A 15,991-nucleotide genomic window follows, 5' to 3' on the forward strand; every position below is an offset into this window, starting at 1 on the left:
GGCAAAGGATATGAACATATACTTTTCAAAAGAAGACATACAAACAGACAATAAATATATGAAAAAATGCTCATCATAACTAATTATCAGAGAAATGCAAATCAAAACCAAATTGAGATACCATCTCACACCAGTCAGAATGGCTACTATCAAAAAAGTGAAACAAACAAACAAACAAACAGAAAAAAAACAGACACTGGCAATGCTGCAGAGAAAAGAGAATGCTTAAGTATGTTATGTTGTTGGTGGGAGTGTAAAGTAGTTCAGCCACTGTGGAAAGCAGTTTGGAGATTTCTCAAAGAACTTAAAATAGAGCTACCATTTGACCCAGCAATCCCATTACTGGGTATAAACCCAAAGCAAAATAGATTATTATACTAAAAAGACACATGCACTTGTATGTTCATTGCCAAGCTATTCACAATTGCAAAGATATGGAATCAACCTAGCTACCCATCATTGGAGGACTGGATAAAGAAAACGTGGTACATATACAAGATGGGATACTATGCAGCCATAAAAAAGAGTGAAATCATGTCCTTTGCAGCAATGAGAATGGAGCTGGTGGCCATAATCCTAAACAAATTAACACAGAAAGGGAAAACCAAATACTGCATGTTCTCACTTGTAAGCGGGCGCTAAACACTAAGTACCCACAAACATAAACATGGGAACAATAGACACTGCAGACTACTAGAGGGGGGAGGTAGGGAAAGAGGAATGGATCAAAAACTACCTACTGGGTACTATGCTCACTACCTGAGGGCAATATACCCATGTAAGAAACCTGCACATGTACCCCTTGTATATCTAAAATAAAAGTTTGAAAAAACAACAACATGGCTTGTATTTGGTGGAATACAAGACAATCTAATATAGTAATATCAGTAAATGCTTTAAGGTCAAATTTTTCTTCTTCACAATTATACTGCTAAAATTTCTGTCTCTCTAGTTAATAGTAATTAATAGTCAAGTTTTTTTTTAAATTTTATTATTATTATACTTTAAGTTTTAGGATACATGTGCACAATGTGCAGGTTATTTACATATGTATACATGTGCCATGCTGGTGTGCTGCACCCATTAACTCGTCATTTAGCATTAGGTATATCTCCTAATGCTATCCCTCCCCCCTCCCCCTACCCCACAACAGTCCCCAGAGTGTGATGTTCCCGTTTCTGTGTCCATGTGTTCTCACTGTTCAATTCCCACCTATGAGTGAGAATATGCAGTGTTTGGTTTTTTGTTCTTGCGATAGTTTACTGAGAATGATGACCAATTTCATCCATGTCCCTACAAAGGACATGAACTCATCATTTTTTATGGCTGCATAGTATTCCATGGTGTATATGTGCCACATTTTCTTAATCCAGTCTATCATTGTTGGACATTTGGGTTGGTTCCAAGTCTTTGCTATTGTGAATAGTGCCGCAATAAACATATGTGTGCATGTGTCTTTATAGCAGCATGATTTATAGTCCTTTGGGTATATACCCAGTAATGGGATGGCTGGGTCAAATGGTATTTCTAGTTCTAGATCCCTGAGGAGTCGCCACACTGACTTCCACAAGGGTTGAACTAGTTTACAGTCCCACCAACAGTGTAAAAGTGTTCCTATTTCTCCACATCCTCTCCAGCACCTGTTGTTTCCTGACTTTTTAATGATTGCCATTCTAACTGGTGTGAGATGGTATCTCATTGTGGTTTTGATTTGCATTTCTCTGATGGCCAGTGATGGTGAGCATTTTTTCATGTGTTTTTTGGCTGCATAAATGTCTTCTTTTGAGAAGTGTCTGTTCATGTCCTTCGCCCACTTTTTGATGGGGTTGTTTGTTTTTCTCTTGTAAATTTGTTGGAGTTCATTGTAGATTCTGGATATTAGCCCTTTGTCAGATGAGTAGGTTGGGAAAATTTTCTCCCATTTTGTAGGTTGCCTGTTCACTCTGATGGTAGTTTCTTTTGCTGTGCAGAAGCTCTTGAGTTTAATTAGATCCCATTTGTCAATTTTGGCTTTTGTTGCCATTGCTTTCATCGCCAAGTCAATCCTAAGCCAAAAGAACAAAGCTGGAGGCATCACGCTACCTGACTTCAAACTATACTACAAGGCTACAGTAACCAAAACAGCATGGTACTGGTACCAAAACAGAGATATAGATCAGTGGAACAGAACAGAGCCCTCAGAAATAATGCCGCATATCTACAACTATCTGATCTTTGACAAACCTGAGAAAAACAAGCAATGGGGAAAGGATTCCCTATTTAATAAATGGTGCTGGGAAAACTGGCTAGCCATATGTAGAAAGCTGAAACTGGATCCCTTCCTTACACCTTATACAAAAATTAATTCATGATGGATTAAAGACTTAAACGTTAGACCTAAAACCATAAAAACCCTACAAGAAAACCTAGGCATTACCATTCAGGACACAGGCATGGGCAAGGACTTCATGTCTAAAATAGTCAAGTATTAATTACTCTAATTAATAATAACAAATGAGTAGACAAATGTAAAAGCTGTCAGAATTAGAATACTCAATTTGCTTGATGGTAATGAATCAAACCAATAGACAGGCACAGCATCCCTAAGTTGCAGTATATAAGGCATCAATATGTATTTTTGTTGAGGTCCAGCCCTCCTCAGGTCATGTCACCTGGGATAAAAGCCACCCTGAGCCAGTACAGTAGATATAAATCAATCAGTGGGAGTAGATCATCAATATGCCAGATTCTACTGATTCATTGGTTAAACTACTGGTGGGATGATTTCTGCCTATGAACAGAGTAACAGAGGGCAGAGAAAGAAAGCCAGTCAGCACATAGGAAGACAAATCCAGCAACTTACCATCTGCAGGTGTGACCTCAGCTGACGGTGGCTCTTCTTGCCCTCCCATGCTGCTCTCTTTAATACTTTCTATTTCCCGCCAGAAATCCTCCATGGAGGCGCTGTCTACAGAGGCTTCTGAGTTGGAACGGCTGAAGGCAGGAGGATGGAGGGATTCATTGGACAGCATCCTGTTAATTCTTCGGCAGCGAGGAATGGATTTTCTGAGGAAAGAATAATATCTATGAATAAAAACGGGTTATATTTTTATGTTATAAAGTCACAAAATTAAGTTTAAGTTTAATTAAGTTTAATTAATTAAGTTTAAATCAAATGGAGAAGTGGAGTTACCATGGTTGAGATGGGTTTGAGGGAATAATCTCCACTCAGTGGTGGCCCTTTTAAAAAAATTCTCTATACTTTATTTATTTTTTAATTTTTTAAAATTATTTTTTGAGTAAGAGTCTTGCTCTGTTGCCCAGGCTGGAGTACAGTGGCACGATCTCGGCTCACTGCAACCTCCACCTCCTGGGTTCAAGCGATTCTCCTGCTTTTGCCTCCTGAGTAGCTGGGATTACAGGTGCCCACCACCATGCCCAGCTAATTTGTATACTTTTAGTAGAGATGGGGTTTCACCACATTGGCCAGGCTGGTCTTGAACTGCTGACCTTGTGATCCACCTGCCTCAGCCTCCCAAAGTGCTGGGATTACAGGTGTGAGCCACCACACCTGGCTAAAAAATTCTCTGTATTAATGACTCTGTGGCCATACAGGAATTAACATGAAAATGTTTTTAATGATTTTCACACACTCATAAAATACAAAGTTACTTATACTAGTCAAAATATGCACAGTAAAAGTTTGTTTCTGTAACCTATCTATGGTGATGGCAGAGAAGGACATAAGAGTTGCTGCTCACACCCATTAGGGTGGTTATTGTTAAACAAACAAACAAACAAAAAACAGATAATCACAAGCGTTGGTGAACAGGTAGAGAAACTGCAACCCTTGTGCACTGTTGGCAGGAATGTAAAATGGGGCAGCTTTCTATGGAAAACAGTATGGCAGTTCCTCAAAAAATTAAAAATAGAGCCACCATACATGCACCTGTTCGGGAGGCTGAGATGGGAGAATCACTTGACCTCGAAGGCAGAAGTTTCAGTGAGCTGAGATCATGCCACTTGCACTCCAGCCTGAGCAACAGAGCAAGACTGCTTCAAAAAAAAAAAAAAAAAAAAAAAAAAAAAAGAAGGAAAATAATTTGCCTTCTTTACAAGTCAGTTTTGCTTAAAAATATAATTTTGATTGCATGTAATACTAGAAAATATGTTACAGGCTTAAGAGGTTTAAATATGTCCCTAAATAAAATGTTCTTAAAGCAAAAAAAAAAAAAAAATTAAGAGCCACCATAAGATCCAGCAATTCCACTTCTGGGTATATACTCAAAAGAATTGAGAGCAGGGACTCAAAGTAATATTTGTCCATCCATGCTGATAGCATCCACTTAGTAGCTTTTGGCTATTGGCCATTCACAACAGCCAAAAGTTAGAAGCAATCCAAGTGCTATCAGCAGATGAATGGACAAGCAAAATGTGGTATAAAGGAAGGAAATTCAGACACAAGAAACAACATGGATGAAACCTGAGGACATTGCGCTAAGTGAAAAAGCCACTCACAAAAAGACAAATACTAGATTATTCCATTTACTTGTGGTGCTGTGTAGTCAAATTCATAGACAGAAAGTAGAATGGATACTTCCAGAGGATAGGAGTGGGATGGGGCGGGGAGGAATGAGGAGTTCGTGTTGGTATGGGTTTGCAACTCCTTTCAAAGAAACTTCTCCAAGCTGGCCTTCTTCTCTTTGGGTTCAGGTGGAATTGGACAAAAAGACTGAGACTAACTCTTAAGCAATGTATGGTCTGAGCTGTTTCACTTAAACAAGAGCTCCCAGTTGGAAAGAGGTAACTAGACCAATAGCACAGTAACGTCCACTGTGGGTTTTATCATGACTTAGGACAATTACATTTTGACATGCAGAGCAGCAGCAGATTGTTATCAAATTTAGCCATGGCTAATCTAAAGCACATTGTATTCATGAGAGTACATAGAGGCAAAATAATGTTTCCATAATAACACCAAAAAACTTCCATTTGCTCATATGCTGTACACATCTAGGAATCCTCCTGGATTTCTAAATCGCATCTAAATTTAGTAGAGATTTCTGGAATTTTATCATTGATCTTTTCACAGTATCTGACTGTAGTTCTAGTTTTGAACATTAACTGACACCAAGATAGCCAATTTATTTTTTAAACCAAAACATTTCAGGAAAATATGAAATATCTACTTTTATTGTTTATGTGTTGTGTGATAAGAATTTTAGCTAGTTTTGTTTGATAACTGGGTGATAATTCTCACTGAATTCTTTATAGTTCAACAAGTCAGACACATTCTAGCAGTTGAAATACCTATGAAGTTGACAAGATATTAAGACAGTTATTATTAATTTTATTATTTGTAGGCTTTGAAGACTTTTTCCTTTTGCAATAAGACTAATACTGAAAAACACTCACAAACTCATAGAGTGCTAGTATATAAACACCTACTTCTTTCAAAACTGAAATCAGTTACCACTGCTCACACAGCCTCCCTGCCCTCCATGTACCAGACTCAGAAAGAGTATATGGATATCTAAGACTTTTCTTAGTTCTAGATTTTTTTCAGCTAATTCCTTCAAAAAATAAATATGCTTGACTTATTAAAAAAAAGACAGTCTTAATAGTAAACATGGACCATATTTTAAAAATTTTAATGCAGTATAAGTGTTTATGTCTAATATACAATTGCATAAAGCAAAAATGGAAGGTCTTTTCCTCCCATCTGTACCATACCAATATTGTTCTATAAACTGCTTTGTTTTCCTGACTCAAAAACATGCAGACACTTTTTTTCAAGCCAATACGGTAATACCACCTCAATGGCTGCACCTGGATATTATCACAGATCTTAGAAATTAAGCAAACAAGCAGATATATCCAAACACTGAAAATATTTGAAGAAGTATGAAATTTGTGAAATAATAGGTAAATCACAGAAGACAAGGGGAAGATACATTTAGGGCTAATAATGATATTTCAATTATGGTACATAGTTTCTTATTCATGCAAAGGGTATACTAATGGAATCTCAGGGAAGAGACCCTCATAAAACTCTGCCGGGTTCAGGGAGAACAGATGTGAAATATTATTGGTCATGAGCAGCTAAGTAACACACTGGTTCCTTCTGAAACAGTCCACCCAAAGAATCCTTTAATCACAATGATCAACTTTTTTTTGGCAAAGAAGTCAGACAGCATTTTTGGGGATAAGAGCACTTGGAAGAGCTCTCACATTTTTGGTTAGAGATACAAATGTTTCTCCTTCACCCCAGGGTGGAGAAGGAACCATGAATTTCCGCTCTTGAAACATTACATAATTTTGACCCTCAGGCCCATCCAACGGTTTGATGAGCCTTAATGGTCAGCTTCATACCTCACCATATTAGGAGAAAATGGAGTTTAGCCTTCATCAGCTGTTTTTGCCTTTTTATTTCCAAACAATACCAGGAAAATATTACATGACAAATTGAATGCAATTGTGTTACATGGAAACTTTTGTTGGAAAAACACCACAAGGTTTAAAATTAAATTTTAAGTGTATGATAATTATCATAAATTCAAAGTGGCATTAAGGAAAGATTTTATTATTCTATTTTTTTCTTCCATTGTCTTTTTAGCCATAACTTATACTATATTTTAGTAGATACCAGAGATCTTTATTACTATTCACATGGAATTAGTATTTTATAACTTCACAACAGTGTAAATATCTTACAGAATATAATTCTCCCTCTACCCTTTATATTACTGTTGTCATCTATGTTGCTTCCTCAGATGTTTACATCCCCAATAGTTATTATTGTTGCTGCTTTAAAATAGTAAGTTTTTTGAAAAACTAAATACATGGTCTTTTAAATTTATCTTTTCTAGAGTTTTTCATTCCTCCCTACATACCTGTTTCCACAACAGATCCTTTCTCTTCAGTTTTGAGAACTTCCTTGAGCATTTCTCTCTCATTCCTTAGCATTTCTTGTACTGTGGATCTGCTGACAACAAATTCCCTCAGCTTTATTTCTGAATATGTTTTTAACTTATTTCCATTTTTGACAAATATTTTTTACTGGGCATAGAACTCTAGGCTGGCAGTTTTTGTTTAAATCCTTTTAAAGAAGTCATTCCATTGTCTTGTTGAGTCTATTGATTCTGATGAGAGTCAGTTACAATTCTTTGATGTTCTTTTAAATATAGTATCTGTTCTCTCTATTTGCTCATAATAGATTTTATCTTTTGCTTTTAGCAATTTGAGTGTAGTTCTCAATTCTGATTGAGGTTTACTGAGCTTCAATCTGTGGGCTAATGTCTTTCATCAATTTTGGAATATATCCACATCCATTTTCTCTTCCAATATTTCTTCTGTCACTTTTCCTCTCTCCTCTCCTGGAACTCCAATAACATGACTGTCAGGCTGTTTGATGTTGCCCCAAATATCCTTCATAATCTGCTTTGCTTCCCTCTCCCAACTCTCTCTGTGCTTCAGTGAAAACATTTCTATTTCCCTGTCTTCATTTTTCCTCACTTCTACTGTGTTTAGTCAGCTAAGTCTTCCAATGAATACTTCACTTCCAATATTGTATTTTTTTCATATCAAGAATATCCAATTAGTTCTTTTTAGAGATTCAATTTCTCTGTTGACATTATCCATATTTTTATCCATTTTTGCCCATCTATCCTCTAATTTCTATAACATATTATAATTATAATTGTTATTTGAAAGATCTTATATCTTAACATCAGTATCTATGCTGTTAATATGTCTGATTAAATATTGATTTAAAAACGACTAATTGCTTATAGGTCACATTTTCCTTTTTCTTCACATATTTCATAACTTTTTATTAGATGGCAGATGTTGTTTTTAAAAGAACTCTAGAAAACTGGAGTAAATAAAGGTTTCCCCCAGAAAGGGCTAGGCTTTTCCTCTATTTGGTAGATAGAGTGAGAGGCAGAGCATGTCAATCCAATCAGGAGTTGAGCTGGGTCTGGGCTGGGTTGCAATTTACATTAGTTTTCATTTATCTCTGGTTTCAAATGCTTCAAGGGGGAAATCTGTCCTGTGTGTACTGTAGGTCCCTCCTGCTAAAAGGGTTTTGAGATAAACACCATGGGACTACAGAGATCTCTCTCTGCTTTACAGCCTGGTCCCCTGTGTTGTTGGAATCCTGTATTGCCAGGGCTCCCAGCAAAAATCCCAAGCGAGAACTAGCTCTGCATTTGGAGCTTCTACAAATTCCAATCTCTTGTGCTAGTGCAGGCAGCCATTAACAGCTCCACTGGTGTCTCCTCACCCCAGTAGAGTCCCTCCACCTAGACAGATATGACCTTTGGCCCAGAACTGCAGAAACTCAGGGAGCAGACATGCCCAGGGAGGTAATGACCACTCGGCTCTGCTCATGTCGCAAGAGTTCTTCCCTGGAACTTGGCTCCTTTAGACTTCTTTGTATCCACAGCTCTCCAACATCGTTTATAAAATATAGATTTTTATATTTATTCCTTTTTTTTTCTAGCTGCTACAGTGGGAACGGTAGTCTGTCACAAATTAGTCTACATCCTAACTGGTAGCAGAACTCCCACAAAACATTGTAAACATAACAGATATTTTTAAAAGTTGCACTTGTTTATGCACAGCTTGCTCTGTGTAACCACAAGTTTAGTTGTTGAGTATATTCCAAAAAAATATTTTTAAAAGACGTACTTCTTACTATGAAATACTCTATGGGCCTTTATTATCTGTTATTTTATGGAGAGGTTTATACATAACGAGTTACTGTCATACACATTACATCATTTGATCCTTATATGCACCCCATGAAGTAGCCAAAGCCAGTATTGTATGTCTCATTGCACAGCAATGGAGAGAGTTACTGGGAGTAAAGTGGGGACACACAGCTTCCGCTTGCAGTTATAAGTAAATGCGAATTCTGTTCTGTGACTTCAAGGCTCAGCACCTTCTGTCCTCAAACTTCTTTGCTAGTCTTACCTTACTTCACTCTCCCACGGCATTAGCACTGGGCATGCTCATCTTTCCTCGGTTTCTCTAAAAAGCCAACTTCTTCCTTCCCTTAGGAAATTTACTCTTTCTGCTCTTTCTTCCTGCAACCTTCTTTCTCCCCAAGCGATTTCTGCAGCAAGATGCTTCTCATCATTCAGCTCGCAACATAAATGCCACCTCTTGGGGGATCCCTTTCCAGGCCACTCTAAAGTAGCATTCCTCCAGTTATTCACTGTCTCAGCTCTCGATGTTCCCTGCTTCTCATTCATTAATAATAAACACTTCATTCACTCATTTGCTTACTTTGTTTTGGGGGGGTCTATTTTCCCCACTAGAATATAGATGAACCATGTTTGTCTTATTAACACAGTGTGTGGCAAAGGAAAACAACGCAGAAATACTTGCCGAATGAATGACTAGCGTCAGTGGAGCCAGGGCAGGAATTCAACCTTTCCCCATCTGGTCCAAATGCTCTCCCTCCTGTAATTGTTCTTAATTTCAAAAGACCCCTCAGGCATTTGTGTAACTGCTTATAGCTGTAAGTATTTTTATAGCAGAGAAGTGATATAGTGTGGTGATTTAGACAAAAGCTCTGAAGCCAGCTAGCACAGGTTTGAAGGCAGGCTATAGCTCTACAATCTTGAACAAACTACTGAACCTCTGTGACTCCATTTCCTAAACAGCAAAATGGGGATATTAATCACATGCACTTCGAGGGGCTGTTACGAGGAGTGAGTTAATATATGTAAAATGCCTGGCAGATAGTCAACCCATGGGTTAGTGATTGCTACAACTTAATTAATTTGATAGCATGTCCAGAGCTAGATTTAGGGTGTGGCTATCATGGGTGCTAAAATATAACAGGTACATAAAAATGTCCCTAGAGATATCATGAGATAAATAAAACTGTATTTATCAGAATTGCTCTCTGACCCAAGTCTATTCCCAACCCTGTTGTCCCAACTCCCTTGGCCCAGAAGTGGCGATCTGACACAATTCTGGCCAAAGTCACATAAGTAAAAGTCTTCTCCAGGGTTTCAGTGAAATCCTTTGTTTTCCTGATATAGGTGGCACCCCTTTCTCTTTCTCCTTCTCCCTCCTTGGAATGTGGACAAGATGACTGGTGCTGCAGCAGCCACCTTGCCCGTTATGAGAGAAAAGCCAAGAAATTGTAGCAATTGGCCTTGATATTACTGAGTTTTGGAAATAACACCAGATGCTGCCTATCTCTGGACTTCCAGAAATGTGAGAAAAATAAACGCCTATTTTTAAAACCTACTCTCATCTTTGTTGTGTTTGTTATTTGCAGCCAAAATCATTCCTAACTGATAATAGGAAGGAATCCTTTAATAAGTCATTTGGGGCAGAGTGAGATGAGACACCCTCTGTATCCCACTAAGGGGAATATTCAAGTAACAATTTATAGTCAACACAACCTGCCTCGTAAGGAAGGTGGTTGGCATATAACAATTCTCTCTTCTTGTTTTGTTTTTTTTTTGTTGTTGTTGTTGTTTGTTTTTGTTTTGGAATGGAGTCTCGCTCTAGCTCAGGCTGGAGTGCAGTGGCACAATCTCAGCTCACTGAAACCTCCGTCTCTGGGTCCCAGTTCAAGCAATTCTCCTGCCTCAGCCTCCTTAGTAGCTGGGATTACAGGCATGCGCCACCATGCCCAGCTAATTTTTGTATTTTTAGTAGAGACGGGGTTTCACCATGTTGGCCAGGCTGGTCTTGAACTCCTGACTTTGTTTTTTTTTTTTTTTTTTGAGACAGGGTCTCTGCCACCCAGGCTGGAGTGCAGTGGTGCAATCATAGCTACCTGCAGCCTCAATCTCCCAGACTCAAGAGATCCTCCTGCCTCAGCCTCCCAAGTAGCTGGGACTACGGGTGTGCACCACCACACCTGGCTAATTTTTTTTTGTTTTTAGTACAGATGAGGTCTTGTTATGTTACCCAGACTAATCTTGAACTCCTGAGCTCAAGCGATTCTCCTGCCTCGGCCTCCCAAAGTGCTGGGATTACAGGTGTGAGCCACCACACCTGGCCTTCACACAATGATTCTCAATTGTAAGGGCCACCAAATTATTAGCCTAACCCCATGTCTTGGTCTGGCTTTGATCAGTACATTATGGAGTTAAACTTCCTGCTGAAAATATCCCCACCTACATGTACAGGAAATATCTTCACGTTGCTCTCAAACTGAACAGATTCCATGAGTTTTGGGAAGAATATATCAAAACCAAAGATTTCGCCTTCCCTCTACTAGAGAAGAGGAAGACTGAGTTCTCCATTATTTGTCACTGCCGTTGAATGATGCTGGTGGCAGCACAGTGTGGACATCTAGAGAAATTCCTGTGGATACTGATTGCAGTGAGCCTGTAGCAGGGCTCTTTCAAAAGAAACCACTGACTCTCTGGAATAGACCCCGGCACAGTCCAGTTCCACAGCTGTCTGCCCTTTCAGCTTCCTTAGAAGGCCGTTCAGATAGAGCAAGAGGACAAATCCCTTGTTTCTTATTGCTCTGGCTTCTCAGTAATCTTTGGATTCTAACATGTTTATAAACAACTCAACTTGGATGTCCTGCAAAAAAGCACTTGAAAAGCAATAATGATAAAAAGAAGCCATAGTTTCAGACTAACAGGACCAAGAGCACAGAAGGGGTTTCTGCCTTCATTCTTAGGCTCCTAACTCTCTTTTTCTATCTTTCTGCCATGTCATCAGTTTTCTCTGTTACTTGCCTGGCTGGCCTCATCCCTCTTAGGGGAAAAGAAGAAAGCGAACAAAGCTATTCATCAACAGGTAAATAGGTCTGCCTGAACCTCTGTTGGCAGCAAAGAATACAGAAAAATGTGTTTGTAGATTGGGAAGGCTTAAAACAGCAAACAAATCCTTACGCAGCAGGGAATATGGAGGGTTGGATTCTTTCTTTTTTAAAAAAAAAACCAATGACACTCACATCAGTAATTAAGTTGTTAGGCATTTATGGATAACCTCTGAGTACAGCACTATGCAAGTAATGGGAACGGTGGCAATGGAAGAATGAACAACTTCAAACCAAAAATTCACGTGACGGACTTTATTGTGACATTAGCTTTATTGCAGAGGTCTAAAACCAAACCCACAATATATTGAGGTATGCCTGTACATAAATTATATATGTGTGTGTGTATGTGTGTGCTATATATATGACAAACTGAAATATAATCTGTTTCTTAAATTTCCCCATCTTTGTCTGAGGGAGGGAGAGATGGAGAGTGACTGCTAATAGGTGATAATATCTATGTTCTAATATTAATCAGTGGTGATATCCCAACTTTGTGAATACACTAAAAACCACTGAATTGTACACTTTAAAGGAGTAGATTTTATGTTATATGAATTGTATCTCAATTTAAAAATGTATGAGAATTACCCCTGCTTTAATTTTTTTAATTTTGATAATTAAAAGTGCTTTGAGATTTCAAATATTCTTAAGGAAAGGCAAAAATTTTCCCAAAGGGGCATGGGTTGAGAAAGATTTAAAGACACTTCTATGAAAGGTTACTGGTTGCTTTTAGCAAAGGCTAACAGTCAGAGGTAGGAAATGATCTTGTTCCCTGTTCGGCTAATAATCATCTACGTAAGGACAGGCTAAAATGTCTGCTTTGCAGGCAAAGTAAATCACTAAATGTGAATGTTTTATGTTCTGTCTGTGTTAAAACTAATATGCAATTTATAAGCTTGACATATATATTGATTTTGGTAACGCTCAGTCAATCCCACAAGTGACTCTTAACACATTATCCTCAAAGATAAATTGAGGTTATGAGTAGAGAACTAGTTTGGTGCCACCTAATCATTGCTCAGGGGCTCATATTTTTTATCCAATTAGGGGCTACTCAGGAAGGAATCTATAAAAGAGAATACGAGCAAAAAGAAGCTTTTTCTGGCTCTTTACTAACATTCTACCCATTGTCCATTCAGCAACATGTCACTCTAAGAGTCTTGGTAAACTCTAGGTTTTGTGCTTCTGAATTTATACTTCACCAAGTAATCTGGATAAACATCTTTTTAAAAATTGTCTTTTTATATCAAAAGTAAGTTATATATTCTCTCTATTGCTTAATGTCAACTTGCAGTATATATTTTGATTATATAGTTTTGAGGGGCCTGCTACAGCTAGCACTACTATGTATGGCTTTCAAAGCAATTAAAAGTGAGCCCCCCATTCCAGCATCATCTAAGAATTTACCTTGACTTTCTAGCTCCCTCCTGCCTCTCTGATGCTGTGATGTATTTGCGGAATGCAGCCATTTAGCCCCTGTTTCTTCTAAATCTCTGGTCTCCATTTATTGCCATTATTACCTAGTCATTAACCTTCAGTCAGGAAATGTGTAAATTCTGCTTGATTGTATCCTCATATTGCTTTTCAGTTTCTTTTGTCTGTTTTCTCGCTTCAGCTCCAAAAATTCAATAATAGCAAAACAGAATCACAAGGTCAAGGGTATTATCCGGCAATCTCTCTACCTGCTTGGTGTCCCATGTGGGCATTCTCGGGTGGATGGGCTTTACAGAGCTTGGTCCAGCTTCACAGGCTTTCCCTGAGTGGGACTGGCTTTCCTCCTCACGGGCCCTCACTTCAGCTCAGCTTCAAACTATTCTGTACAAAGTCCACAGTGAAACACAAGTACAAACTTATTAAATTCTATGAGGGGTGAGTTGGCCATTTGAATGAAGGTGTATCAACCTTCCTTATTCTTCTTCTTTCACAATATGCTTTTTCCACACTTAGAGTCACTCCATGACAGTTTTAACTCTGTAGGGTCCCCTGGAGAATAACCATTCTGTGCTCCATCAGTTGTCATTGGCTGACTTTGAGAAGGCTGCTTCCTAAGTTCCACATAAACAGCTTTGAATTGGAAATCCATAACTAGGGTTTTCAATGAAACAGAGGATCCCAGGATTAGAGATCCTGTTTGAGAGGGAGATCCTCTGATTGAGAGGGAATTTCAGAAATGCCTGAATAAATCACCACATTTTATAGATATGAAAAATGAATCTCAGAGGGGCAGTAAGTTGTCCAAAGTGACACAGCTAATTATTGAGAAATGGAACTACAAATTTGGTCTCCTGGTGCCTAATTCCATGCTCTTTCCCCCATCATCCGTCTCCTGCCTACTTATACTTTATATTCTTCACTCACTTAAAAAATATAAGGCTTCACACTTTTATATTAGAGATTATCCTTTTTGTTCCCTTAATGTATTTCTGAAAAGCATATAACAAAATAAGTTATCAAATTGTGTATATTTTTTACTATAAAATATGTTAAGAAATATGTCCCCAGCCAAGTTTTATTAAAGATCAAAGAGAGCTCTATGCATAATTATCATAAAATATATGGATGTTTAAAACTGTATGTAAAACTCTCTAAAAATTTGAAAGTGAATCAATAAAATTGGCAGGTGTAGCTGACCAAATACACTGGCTATGTAAGTTATATATAGAGAGATGCTACACATTAAAAAGCAACTGCTGTATATTTGATCTAAAAGGAGTGTATCAGCACTATTCACTATTAAACATGAATGACATTTTAAGTTTACCTATAGGTTAACCTATTAGAATGCATGAAGTTTCTTGAAATAGTGTCAATAATTCATGTCTTCTATTTTAAAATCATTCAAGGAAGAAGAAGCTAAGACTTCCATTTTAGTCAGCTTTCCCTGTGGTAGGTAGAGACATTTCCAAAGTATCATAGCCAGGTTAAAATATGATAAATTCTAAATCCACATTCTTATTATTCACATCATTGACAATAATCATCGTCCACCCAACTGAAAGCATTTGACATTAGTTCTCTATCTCACCCTCTCCAGTTTACTGGAAACACTGTTCATCATCAGATGAATTCCTTGAGAAAACTGCAAAGCCAGCAGTCAGAGCACTTCATGCTGTTTAAAAATGCCATGAAAACAACAGTCATAATTAGGACCCTCAAAATCCCTCTCACTGCATGACAAAGAAAGGCACAGATCAGTAATCTGAATGCCGATGGTCAACACGAACGTTAGAAAGACAAGAGCTGTAAGTTCTGTCAAAAGAGAACCAAATAAATAATCTGATACTGGCTGACACTTCACATGGTGGGGTTCTTGTCGTCAGTATCTCTGAAGCTCTTCCACAGTCAAGGTGAATGGCTTTAAGGACCTCAGTATCTAATCCCTGACAGCAGACAAAAAACTATACGTCTCTGATCAATAGCTGATGCCATGGGGATGGAGAGTAATTTATTTTCTGTCATCTTAGTCAGGTGAAGCTCTTTCTAAGAGGAATAACCCAAATCAGGAAGGTTTCCCTCCTAAGCCTTCCTGTCCACTCATTTTCCAGTAATGTTACTGCCTTTCTCTACCACTGGCCAGCATTCATCATGATAGTCATTCCTTGAATAGACTCTTTTGTGAGCAAATCTGTTGAGCTTTCATCCAATTTTTAAAAACACAGAGAAATAAGATCTTGCATTTCACTGTATTTACTTCCAATTATTTAAAACAAGAAGCTGCTTAGTAATATTTTGATTTTGATGGCTAGCCAAGTGATATCGGAAAAGGGTTTTAATTTTGCTTCCATTTTCCATTCTAAAGCTCCCTCTTTAAAACAAAAATTACCCATATTCTGCTTACCAGAATATCTATATTTCAGTAGAGTTGTAAAACAAAATTCTATCAAGGCTCCCACTAGTCCAAACAGCTCCTCTGTATGAATTAAATAAAGACTAGCCTCTGTGGGAAAATATGGTTTGGCTATTGGAGCAAGCCTGCATTCTTACTCAGAAAACAACCTGGAAAAGTATTCATTGACCCTGAATTCTGCTCAATGACTCATAGTTTCCCATTTATTTCCATTATAGAATTCTTCTCGAAAAATGTCTGTCTCCAGCCAAACTTTTGGAATCATATAGTTGAGAAAAAAATTTTATTAAGTGAATGGTAAATGTGGATTGATATTAATTCATTGACAAAAATTAATAATTAATGGGAAAGATTGT

The 15,991-nt window shown here is 37.9% G+C and overlaps 1 protein-coding gene across 7 annotated transcripts in view; it reads right to left on the minus strand.

The window, feature by feature from the left end:
• ARHGAP28 (Rho GTPase activating protein 28) overlaps positions 1-15,991 on the minus strand; it is a 194,424-nt gene that overhangs the window by 91,349 nt on the left and 87,084 nt on the right. For 6 of the 7 annotated variants that reach the window (XM_054461014.2, XM_063653405.1, XM_063653409.1 and 3 more), the window contains one exon: positions 2,843-3,045. In XM_054461014.2, coding sequence (XP_054316989.2) covers positions 2,843-3,045 — 203 coding nt within the window. Of the gene's footprint in view, positions 1-2,842; positions 3,046-13,470; positions 13,573-15,991 lie in introns of those variants that run through there. The other variant, XM_063653410.1, reaches the window with a different exon arrangement.

Source organism: Pongo pygmaeus, chromosome 17, assembly GCF_028885625.2.
Source record: "Pongo pygmaeus isolate AG05252 chromosome 17, NHGRI_mPonPyg2-v2.0_pri, whole genome shotgun sequence".
Lineage (NCBI taxonomy): Eukaryota > Metazoa > Chordata > Mammalia > Primates > Hominidae > Pongo > Pongo pygmaeus.